This window comes from Triturus cristatus, chromosome 1_2 (assembly GCF_964204655.1).
Source record: "Triturus cristatus chromosome 1_2, aTriCri1.1, whole genome shotgun sequence".
Classification (NCBI taxonomy): domain Eukaryota; kingdom Metazoa; phylum Chordata; class Amphibia; order Caudata; family Salamandridae; genus Triturus; species Triturus cristatus.
The window spans coordinates 1,141,695,341-1,141,707,743 of NC_140580.1; the positions used below are offsets into that span (position 1 = coordinate 1,141,695,341).

The 12,403-nt window shown below is 50.1% G+C and overlaps 1 protein-coding gene across 2 annotated transcripts in view; it reads left to right on the forward strand.

Annotated features, from left to right (window-relative positions):
* The window catches only part of CCDC180 (coiled-coil domain containing 180), a 592,866-nt gene that overhangs the window by 541,549 nt on the left and 38,914 nt on the right, over positions 1-12,403 (forward strand). For both annotated transcript variants that reach the window (XM_085613885.1, XM_085613886.1), the window contains exon 34: positions 3,940-4,051. In XM_085613885.1, the coding sequence (XP_085470011.1) occupies positions 3,940-4,051 (112 nt within the window). The remainder of the gene's footprint in view (positions 1-3,939; positions 4,052-12,403) is intronic.

Below are 12,403 nucleotides of genomic sequence, written 5' to 3' on the forward strand. Positions count from 1 at the left end.
TACACGCTATGTACAACTGCTCCAAAAAAAGGTAAGCGAAAAGATAATTTCAGACTTGATGTATTCACTCGGGTCATGTATCTGCCATCTGTGGTTTCTTTGTAGCTTTAACAGTAGCACATATAGGAGGAGCGTAGAGCTTGGGTGGCACCAGGAAGGCTGGAGGCCCTCAAGAGGTCCATGGTCCAAGCCAGGCCTTTGACCCGAGCCAGGCTCGGGCCTTTGTTGCCCACCTACACTAAAAACATGTGACTCGTGTTACATGTAGGTCTGAGTGTCAAGACTCTCTCTCTCTATAACTGTTCCTGTCTCTCTCCTCAAACGTTGCTCAGTATTGTCTCATCGCTGAATTCCCACCAGGGCCCTAATGTGTTTCCGCAAAAGTGGAACGGAGGTTTGTTTGTTTTGTGTGCCAGTGGAGCAGTACTGCCACCCTGTGGCTGGCATTGGAACCACACTCTTCGCTCTGTCCAGCTTCATGGTTGCCGATCAAATAGCTGGGTGCTGTTCACAAACTTCACTTTGTAGAATGTTTTGTGCAACTACAGTAGTTCTTTTCACGTGTTACAAAGACTTCCGCTTCACCTATCTTTTATATGTAGAGTTCTCGCCTTGTAGCTGTGAAATGCGTGACCCTTCGAGTGACAGTTTCTCACCAGTAAATCAAAGCACTGACCAGCAGTTGAGAGCATCTGTGAGAGGTTTCTGCTACTGCAACCATTCAGACTTATCTCTCAACAATGAACATATGCCTAGAGAAAGCAAATCCTATTGGCATTGCCAATGCTTGTTAGCAACATCGTGAGTTGTAACAGTGATTTTGCTGTGAATAAAAAGAATTGAAAACGTCCCCTTTTGAGAATATTAGCCTTTGAATTGACTATTTCTAGGTATGTTGAAGGGTAGTGGCCTTCAGGGGGGCTCAAGCCCCCTTTTTCTCGCCTTCCCAACTCTTTCATCTGCACTCTCTCACTCGGAACCTTTTCTCCTGACATCTTTCTGCAATCCTCTACCTGCACATCTCACGCCATCTCTTTCCTTTTCACCACTGTCTTTACGTTATCACTTTCTGCATGTACTTCCTTGCAACACAACTTCACTTTCCTCTCTTGTTCTCTCTCTCTCACTCACGCACGCACGCACGTTCTCACTCTCTCTCTCTCTCTCTCTCCACACATCACTTCTTTTCCCTGGGTTTGGTGCTGTCAGTGTTTCGACAGAGGTGTGACTCCTTCCCATCGAACGGTAAGTGCACTTGTCACGTGTGCTCTGCTGAGAGGTTACAGTTTGGATAAACTTGTAGTCAAATATCATATTCACCAAGCAGCCGTAATTATGAGCAGCTCATTCAGTGAAAAGAAACAATTTAGCCGGACCCAGGACGATGTCCATGGCGACAAGACACCTGCCCTCGATCTAGCCCGGATCACTGTAAGTGCCTCGGACACACAGAAACCGCGCTGGCGGCTGGGCGTATTTAACCTCACACAGCTACAGCGGCACGATCAACATAGAGAAGCTATAAACATGCGTGACGTTAGCGTTTTACCGAGGTGATGCGGACACGAGTGCTAAAATGCATTAGTGTAACCCCTGCCTGATGCCTGGTGCTTGGCAGGACCGTCACGCCATTTACAGACGTCCCCACACACAGGTCTGTGTTTTAGTAGTGAATGCTGGAGGAACCTGGGAAAGAGGATGGAAACTGGGGAATACTTACTACTAAATGGGGAGGGGATTAAGGACGGATTGGGGGGGGGGGGGGCTTAGGGAAGGTTATGCAATGCAAATACAAACACTCCCCCATTGCTATTCACAACCTGCTCTTCTAAACTCACTACAATCCAAAAAGGACCCAAAACATTTGTAAATGTCCTCCAGCCCAGCACCACACATGGGCCCTCACAGTTTCACAGGTACTGCCGTACACTCCCATAGAAAGTAATGGAGGCAGGGACTTAAAATAACACACTATAGGAAATGATGTTAAATAAAGGGAATTATTTCACATTTTGAAATTCTGTCTATCTATCTATCTATCTATCTATCTATCTATCTATCTATCTATCTATCTATCTATCTATCTATCTATCTATCTATCTATCTATCTATCTATCTATCTATCTATCTATCTATCTATCTATCTATCTATCTATCTATCTATCTATCTATCTATCTATCTATCGCTCTATGTTTCTTTCACACCATTTGCTACCTCCCACACTGTTAATATGCTGTCTCCTCTTCAGGTGCCCAAATGCCCCTCTCAGCTCCAGGCACTTCACACCCATTGCTACCTCCCACACTGTGACTGTGCTGTACCCCTCCTTCAGGTGCTCACGTGCCCCTCTCAGCTCCTGCCACTTTCACACTGGTTGCTACCTCTAGGGCTGGCTCTAGGGTGGTGCCATGGGTGCCACAGCAGCGGGTGCTGAGTCATTTTTGCAAGGATATTAACATTTTAAAGCACCTGCTGCGTCCCTGGCCTCCAGCAATTTTCAGGCATCAATTAAAATATCAAGATAACTCCTGTGATTATTCGTCTTCCTGGAATTAGACTGGAGGTTTGTCTAGTATAAGTTTTGACTCGTCCTAAGGTAGCACAGAGGGTTAAAATGCCTGCTGCTAAGAGTGCGTGCCATGCAGATAACAAAGTGCACATAATGTAAATAGGTCCGTGGGTTACTGCTCCTGTAAGAGAGCTCCTATTATTACTTGTCGTTTATAAGTCAAAATCCTAATACAGAACAGAGCTATTAACTGTCATCAAAGAGCTGCATGCACCCTGCAAGGGATATGTTAGAGCTATATGTTTTTGCCCAGTCTTTCATTATCCTAATCTGGCCAAAAGGGTTCATTTGGGTAGAAAACAATTCTTATTATTAAAGAGAACCCCTAACAATGATGTTATGTTTTAAATTCTGAATTTGTGCTTTTCCAGAATAAGGACTCTTAAACTATATTACCTACCAGTATCAAAGACATGTCACTCCTACACGACACCTTGCAGTGCTGTCTGATGTAACATTTCCTATACACTGATTTACACACATATGATTGGCTCTCTGCAATGTGTGTGTGATGTAAAGTGCTCTGACACCTCACACTGGTATGATTGGCGCTATAAAACGAAATGAATCTGAGAGACAGTGGTTATGGAGACTTGAGGGGCACTTTTAAAGGGTGCTAGTGAGGGAATCCATGGCAGAAGTGGTCATGGGGGGCGCCAACAAACATTGTCGCACAGGGCGCCACCATTGTTAAAGCTGGCCCTGGCTATCTCCCACACTGTGACTGTGCTGTACCCCCTTCAGGTGCCCACGTGCCCTTCTCAGCTCCAGGCACTTCACACCCATTGCTACCTCTCACACTGTGACTGTGCAGTACCCCTTTCAGGTGCCCACATGGCCCACTCAGCTCCTGCCACTTTCACATCCTTCGCTACCTCCCACACTGTGATGTGCTGTACCCCCTTCAGGTGCCCACGTGCCCCTCTCAGCTCCTGCCACTTTCACATCCTTCGCTACCTCCCACACTGTGACTGTGCTGTACCCCCTTCAGGTGCCCACATGCCCCTCCTAGTGCCTGGCACTTTACACCTGTTGCTACCTCTCACACTGTGACTGTGCTGCACTCCCTTTCAGTTGGAATTACAGCTCTCGGTTGGCATCACTGCTTCACCCTCTGCCATCCTTCCGACTGTGGTCCACTCCTGCACCATGCTTCAGCATTCCTCTCTCCCCATAAGAGTTCCATTCCATGAAGACACCATCACCCTCCTCTAGGACCGCTCACCTCCCACCCCCAGGTCAGCTGGCCCTCCCTGTGAACATGTCTTTCTTTGCATAGGGTGCCCTGTGGTGGTGGCTTGTGGTCGAGATATCTTTGTAAACCTTGGCTATATGATGAAAAATAACAGTGTGTCTCCTGTTCCTCTAGGATTGCGTAGCTCGGTGTGCCCACAGCTTTGGCACTGCGCTGGCCTCCTTCACCGAGTCACTGCTCCTGGAGTTTGATGAAAGCCTCAACATTGATGACATCCAGACAGCCAGTAAGTTGAGTGCCGACAAAGACGCTGCCCGGTCCAAGCGCTCCTGTGGAGGCTGGAGAGGGGGAGGGTCGAAGCAGGTCCAGACTGGCCATTCTGCCACGCTGACATTTTCCTGGTGGGCTGCAGGGGAGATGACTGCGTTTACAGCTCGTGGGCCGACATGACCCAATCAAGGAATCCCCCACCACCCCTTCTAGTCTGGTCCCCTGCCTCAAACAACTTGTTTGAAAATTTTAGCCAGGGCTGATTTTGAATTCCAGTCTGATCCTAGCTTCAAGAGTCCAGACCCATAACTGAAGCCGTCACTGACCCCGATCACAAGGGGCAGGTGAAGACCCGGGGTTTAAAGCACAGAACTGGGATTTACATGGCCTGCTCTCTCTTTAAATTCCCGGGGTTAACCTAGCCTCCCTCTCTCTGTCTCTCTCCCTCTTTCTCTCTCTCTCTCTCTCTCTCTCTCTCTCTCTCTCTCTCTCTCTCTCTCTGTATGTATATATATATATCTCTTTTCTCTCGCTGCTCTCTCCTCTCTCTCTTACACACTTCACTCTCTTCTCTCTCTCTTCTATCTCTCTCTTTTCTCTTTCTTTTTTCTCTCTTTTCTCTCTCTTCTCTCTCTCTCTCAGAATTTATAAAGCGCAGCTAATCACCCGTGAGGGCATCCAGGCGCCGAAATCCAAGCTGCTTGGGTGGCTCAGTTGAGTAGCCAGGTCTTGAGTCCCATTCTAAATTCCTGAAAAGAGGGTGAAGTCCGGAGATGGAAGGGAAGGTGGTTCTAGGACACTTTCTCCACCTCTCTCTCTCCCTCTATCGCTCTCTCTCTATCTCTCGCTCTCTCTCTCGCTCTTTCTCCAGCTCTCCTGCTCTCTCTCAGAAGTTGTATACTTTTTATCACTATTTTCTGGACATTCAACTTATTGTGGGTGTTCTAGTGTCACCTGTATCAAAGCTTCCTGTCCTGTCTAGGGCTGCCCCCTTTCCAAAAGACAAATGCTGGCAAATTTGTTCATCATTTATGAGTCTGTAAAGGCCCAAATGTGGAACTTAAAGAGAACTTCATGTAAACTCATCTGTAGTCATTTGTAACATGACTTTTCTGGTTTCATTTCCTTTCCTTATCGTCGGGTCTCATTGACGCAGCTCCCGAGCACGCTTTAGTCTTCTTTCTTCTTCTAATTTCAAGTATGTAGTGATAAGGGGGGAAATACCGGCTGTAGGGGATTTTCCTTATTTTTGTACTAGACCAGGCATACTAAAAATGGTGAGGGCTTTGGAAACCCAGCCAGGTGGCACCACTGGTCCCATCCCAGCCTTCAGGAGGAAGCCTTCCCTGCTTGCCATCCCTACTCCCTGACTGCCCAAGCCCAAGGAGGAGGTGCTGACATCCACCGAGCTCGCAGTAGTGTCTGACTCCTGGGGTTCCGGGGACCAGTGGTCGAAGTGAGTGGGAACTGAGGGGCACAACGCCTTATCTTTAAAAAAAAAAAATTTATATCGTCAACAAGGGTACTTAATTTACTAATTATACTTAAAGTATCTTATACCGTCCAGAAACACCTTAGAGGCACATCACCACACATGTATAAGCATTCTTAAGATAATAATACAATTAAGAGGAAACATGTTTTTAAAAATAATTATGAGTTTAAGTCTAGCATCTAATTACTACTTCCGGGAGGCTCCCCTTCGAATTTACAAATCACACAATCCCCCAATCTACTCTTTTAATCTTATGTATCTAATGTCAAGTACCCCTATATAGTCTCTAATTTCCTCAGGGAGCGAGTACCTCTTGCCCTAGCTAGGCCTTTCTCCATTATGTAGGTTTCCCTTACTATAGCCCACCATTCACCTATAGAGGGGGATTTAGGTGAGACCCAAACCCTGGCAATAGTAAGTCCGGCAGCAACTAGTAAGATTGCAATAAGCCTCGTTGGTCCCTGGCGCTCTTCTTTATACCCCAACATAATCTCCATGACTGTAGGGGGAGGATCCATCCCTAATGGTTGCCTCATCACCTGGCTTATCTTTTGCCAGAAAGTTTCTAACTCCAGATAAGTGGCAAACATATGTACTATACTTGCAACATACATCCCACATTTGGGGCATTTCCTCCAGTCTCCCCTTTGACCCCCCCGGAGCCCAATTTACAATCTTCTCTGGGGTATAATTAAGCATACAAATTGTACAAAATTGTTGTAATCTCAAGCTGACAGAATGAACGGACCCCTCTATAGTTCTTAGTGCTTGATTATGAAAGCGCTGAAGTCTGGCTCACTATCAGACCCATGTCCTGCAAAAGTACTGTCCTCAATAGCAGAAGTGATTAACCCTGTAGTGAATCGGATTCTGAACACCGCCTTGTGGGAAGGACTTATGCCGCAAACTTGGAAACATGCCAAAATTCTTTCGCTGCTAAAGAAACCTACGGCAGATCCCGAGGCCGCCATTAACTACAGGCCCATATCACTTCTGCCTTTTTTTCTCCAAGGTTTTGGAGAAATATGTCAATGAAGTTACAAACAAATAGGTGGAGGCCAATCATTTGCTGCACCCTAGTCAGTCGGGCTTCAGAGCTAACTACAGCATGGAAACAGCCCTGCTAGAAGTTGCAGAGACTATTAAAGCTACGCTGGATAGAGGAGGTAATGCGGTCTTGGTATTATTGGGCCTCTCCGCAGCCTTCGATACCGTGCCCCACTACAGATTACTGCAAAGACTCATGGAGAGCGGTATTGGTGGCACGGTATTGAGCTGGTTCACGTCTTTCCTTGTTAACCGCTCACAAACTATCTGGTCTCCTCCTTTTGCCGCTGGGATTCCGCCAATGAATGTCGGGGTCCCACTGGGCTCAATATTGAGCCCAACTTTGTTTAATTTGTATATGGCCCTTCTCGCCCTTCTCGACGAGAAATACGGGGCCAAAATAGTGTCATATGCTGATGCCACCCAGCTGCTGTTTACGTGCGTGAAGGGTGTCAAATTCAACGGCAACTTAATTAACATCTGCCTCTCTGAAGTCTTCTCCTGGCTCAGACACAATCAATTAAAGTGTAACTCTGATAAGTCAGAGATTATCTTCTTTGGTCCATGTCCGTATGCAGCTTGGCATACCTGGTGGCCGCAGGACATGTCCCCCCCTCGTCTTCTGTCACCATCGTGAAAAATCTAGGGATCTAATTGGATGCGGCCCTTTCTATGAAGGCCCAAGTCCAAACAGTGGTTGGGGTCTGTTTCGGGGTGTTGAGAATGCTGAGGAACTTTCTCCCCCTGCTCTCAGTTCCCTATAGGAAAACAGTGGTCCAGACCCTGGTGGTGTCCAGATTGGACTATGTTAATTCCCTGTATATCTGACTCCGTGAGTATCTTCTGGGCCGATTACAGGTGATTCACAATGTCCCGGCGAGGGCCATCTTTCTGACAGGTCCCAGGACTCACACTACTCAGTTTCTGTCCTATCTACACTGGCATCTGAAAGAAACACGTTAGTTAGATTCCTCACCTTAGAATATCCCCAGGCGTCAGACTGGATCCGGAAGTTTTTGTAGCAATACCCCTTGCGCGTCGCTAGGCGTCGTCTGCGGCTCCGCGTCCGTCGTTGGCGTCGTGTGCCGGAATGACGTCGTCGGAGTACTTAGACGCCACCCTCGGGCGCTGACGTCAGTTCTTTTTTCCGCGCCAGTAAGCGCCGATCCGGGAGAGCTACCCCTTTAGTCATTTTTTGACTAACATTTTGACTCTTTTTGGTCACTTTCTCGACTCTGGTGCCGGTAGGATGCCTGGTTTCAAGGCCTGCGATGACTGTCACCGACTGATGTCGGTGACCGATTATCACCGCCGGTGCCTGTACTGCTTGGGCCTCGACCACGACGCGGAGTCGTGCTCCGATTGTATGGCCCTGACCTCGAAAGCTAGGCGGGAGCGGTCCCGCAAGCTTCTCGAGCTTCGCCACTCGGCTCCGCGCCCCTCTCGATCCCGGTCCAGGAGGAGGTCCAAGGATCGGTCGCGGAGCCGCACTCGACATCGTCGCTCGTCTGGCTCGAAGTCTTCGGGTAAGTCGAAGCGCTCCAAGAAGTCCAAGAGGCGACACCGCTCTTCGGACTCCCCTCGCCGGTGGCGCGACTCGGCCGAGGGTCAGGGTGGTAACACCCCCGCGGCTCCGCCGGAGCCGCAGGCGCCGCGCACGTCCCCATACCCACCGGTCCCTGGGACTGACGCGACGCCGGCGGAGGTCAGTGCCTTTCTCTCGGCCATGAGGAGCCTGGCCCCGCCGTCGACACCCGCTGGCGCGCCTTCGAGCCCCGCGGACTCGACTGGGCGACCTTGCGCGCCGGCGGCTCCGGCCCCGGCGCCGTTGGAGGCTCCGGCCCCGACGCCGCAGGTCCCCGAGGGGCCCGAGCCTGGGCCCCCGTCGACGCCGGTCGACCTCGTCACGCTTCCTCCGCCGGCGTCGACTCCGGTACCACCTCTGACGCCGACTCCGGTCGACGTCGATCCCCGGGTCAGCCCCTGTCCGGTCCAGACGCCGATGCGGCGCCGCCCGACGCCACATCCGACGCCGCTAGAGACACATTTTGTCTATCGACCGGCTCCGATCATTCCTCCTGTTTACCAGGAATCGGATGACGGGGGCGACTGGGAGGGGTCCGTGGACCCTTTGTGTGAGAAGTTGGCCTGATGTATGATGTCACTAGTTCTAGTGTACACCTTATATCAGTCCAAATACCCTTATGGTGATTGGTTGTAAAGTCAACCTTATAGACCAGCTATCCTAGTGGTAGCATGGACAAGAGCAGTCTTAGGCTAAACTCTGAATGGCATGTGAAGCCAGCTGTGATACCATATATAATCCCTTGAATACCAAATGAAAGGACACCACAACAGATATATATATAAAATAAAGTGTATTTATTCTAGTCAAACCCTCAGCCCTCTTTATGAGATTAGAGGTAAGTACAACACAGTCTTATTTAAGCATACATTAAGTCACACAGGTAAGTAATACAGTTAGGCCCTAGGGGCCACGCAAACCATATACTAAGTAAGTGGTATAAGGACCACTGTCACGGAAATAGAATAGGCCTAGGCCTAGGGAATCGCTGGGGCTACACTACACTAGCTTTAGTTAGGAAGTGGGAGGCCCACGGGATTCGTGTGCAGAGTGGAAACACTCACGCGTAATGCGTAAAAGTCACTAGCAATAGTACAGTTTAGAAAACGATAGATTTAGGACACTTCCGGAGTAGCTAGGTAGTCGAGACTGGAAAACTAGACACTAGGATAGTCACTATCCTGATGAGCACCGGAGTACCCAAGTTACCTAGCCCACAGGCTGCGGGTGCATAGGGTTGAAGTTGCGTCGGTTTTCGTCGTCGACTCCTATGGATGCCTGAAGAAAGATGCTGACAGGCAGTCAGTGAAGAGTGTCCGGTGGATCCCAAGGCTGGGATCAAGAAGAGAGAAGACCTGCAAGCAGAAGGGACAGAGTCAAGGTCACTAGCCAGTGACCACGTGGAACCAGGAAGGAACCAGGCGATGTCGTGAAGATTGCAGGTGAAGGTGAAGCTTGTCGCTGCAGCCAGGAGGACCAGGAAGCGTCGAGGACGACCAGGACCAGGAGGCGAGCTGTCCCACGAAGGCTCTTGCTGTCGGCGGCGTCGAAGTTGGACTAGGACTCACCAAGCCTTGGCAAGCGGAACCCACGAAGAACGGAGGACTTGCTTCTGGTGCAGACCAGGAAGGTCTGGGGTGCTTCTTCTTTGCAGAGAAGCGGGAGCCAGTCTGGAGGAGCCAAACCAGCGCAGAAGATTTCAGGGTGCGTCGTCACAAAGGCCACTAGCCAGCGGGCAAGCAACCGGACAGACGCGGCAAGCAGGAAAATGCAGAAGGGCCCCACGCAGGACTCGTGGAGTGTGGGGGGCTGATCTTCGGTGCAGATGATGCTTGGGGTTGGGGCTTCTCAATCCCCGGTGCACAACTTCGAGGGTGCCTCAGAAGCTGCGCTTGAAGTTACTAGCCACTTTTCCCAGGTAGCCGGTCCCACGTCGCTCGTCGCCTCCACGGATCTCAGCTCTGCTGTGGATGTGGATCGGGGTCGGAGAAGTCTGGAAGTCAAGGCTCTGGTCGGGCTCTGCAGTCGGTTCCTCGTAGAACGTGGGCAAAGCAAAGGGTAGTCTCTTGATGGTGCCTGTTTGCACAGGGTAGCCACTCTTTGGCCACAAGGGAGATTCTTCAGTCTTCTTCTTTCGTCGAATGTCGAAGGTCCAGAGTTTCTGTTCAAGTTTGCAGGTTCAGGATAATCTAAAGTCTTGAGGCCCAACTCCCACTCTTATACTAATCTGGGGGGCTGGGATACCTGCTAGGTCACGCCTTATGGGTGGGACCTGGGAGGGGGGTGGTTACACCCCCTTCCCTTTGTCCAGTTTCGCGCCAGGACTGGGGCTGGAGTGCCCCAGCACCGGTTTGAACTGGACTATGCATGGGACACCTTGTGTGCCCCAGGCATGTCTCATTCCTTTCAGCCCACCCTGCCCCAATACACTAAAGGCTGTCTGGTGAGGTGCTAGCACCTCCCCAAGCAGGAAACCTATTGTCCAAGCCTCCCTTGCCGGGATCACTCCCAGCAGCAGGAGGTCAGACTTGTGTTTGTGGCAGCAGCATCCATTTTGTGATGCTTAGGCTTTGGTTAGAGTTACACAGCAAAGTAGGATTTTAACATGTCTCTCCCGCTAGAAGGGGGGAATAATATCCTCATCACCAGAAATGGTATGGGGGTATTATTCCAAAGTGTTAGACACCTTACACGACATGTTTTGATAAAGCCAAACCATAGTTACCATAACCGTTTAGGATTATAAGGCACTTTAAGAGTATATGGTAGGCTATATCATAGAACAGCTATAAGGACATGGTTCCGAAAGCTGCAGACAGGCTCAGCTCATGCTAGAGCACCATCTCACATGTTACCAAGCACTCTGCCTCCAGGATTGTTAAGGCCTGCCATAGGAGTGACTGATAGGTACACATGTGTCTATATATAAGGGTAGATATAGGCATACTATATCTAAGCAAGGGGTGATTACACGACCTTGCCCCAGCTGAGTGATCAGCCAGTTGTGTCTGACTGGAAGGCCAGACCAGGGGTGGCATAATACATGCTGCAGCCCCTGGGAGGCCTAGGGTACACCTATGCCCTGGGTACCTAGGGTACACTGTACAGGGTCCAATAAGGTGATCCTTACCAATTGGGAATGTACCTAGGGTACATGGAGTCCATTTTAAAGAGAGAGCAGACAGCCTGAGACCCTGAATGGCAGGATCTCAGGCCAACTAAGTCGAAAAACCAGCTAGACACTAGGCAAAAAGTTGGGGGTAACCATAGTCAGATATCCACCTTCCTACACAACCCCCCCCCCAAACGAAAGGAGATAAGGCTGGCCTTGACAAGGTAAGCCTCTATTGCCTAAGTGGCCATATAAGGAAGAACCAGCACTGGTATGGTTACCCCCTGTCTCATGGTCCACTAAGCAATCCCTCATCCTAAAGGTATCATAGGGTCTCCACCATAGGGAATCTCTACCTTAGGTGTGTCTTTGCAAAGTAAAAGGCTGGTGTTGAGATGGAGTACTGAAGTGAGTGTCCTCAAAGTGAGGCCTCAGCTTCCTCCAATCATCCTCCACCATGGATGCCTTTCTTTCTTTAACTGAGTTGCACTGTGCTCTCAGGGTCAGCCTCTGGCTACCTAAAGCTGGAGGCTGGGTCCCTGTTGTGGGCTTACTGGAGGGACAGGTCAGGTTTGGGGCCCTAAGGTCCCATGTTTGCCTGTGCCCAACAGAATCCCTCTGGGGGAGGTCCCTAACTACCTGTAAAGGGGATCCCTCAGGAATGTTTTTACCCATCACCTGGCTAGGGCTACTAGCCAGGCAATCCTCATTCTTTTGATGGGGGGGTTCTGGTGGACAGGGGCCCTCTTGGGGTCCACTGGCCTCTCTGACCTCTGCAGCCCTGGGCTGACTGAGGCAGGGTAGAGAGAGGCAGGCTACCTGCACCAGACTGGGTCCCACCTTGGAAGGGGCCACTGACATCAGAGGCTCTGCCAGGCCAGGCCTGGCTACCTCTGGGGCAGTTCCTTCACTAGGGGTGAGGTCAGATCCCTGAGGAGGCTGACCTTTTCCTAATGTCTGGGGAGAGGGAGACTTTTCTTCCTCCCCACTACTCTCTGTTTGTGTGGAGTGATCCATAGTTTCAGGCTTCACTACACCTATGTCAGTCTGAGTATGGGCTGAGACCATTACAGCCTTGCCAACCTTTTCAGGGAGGCACTCAGTTTGGGTTTGAGCTGTGACTGTCACA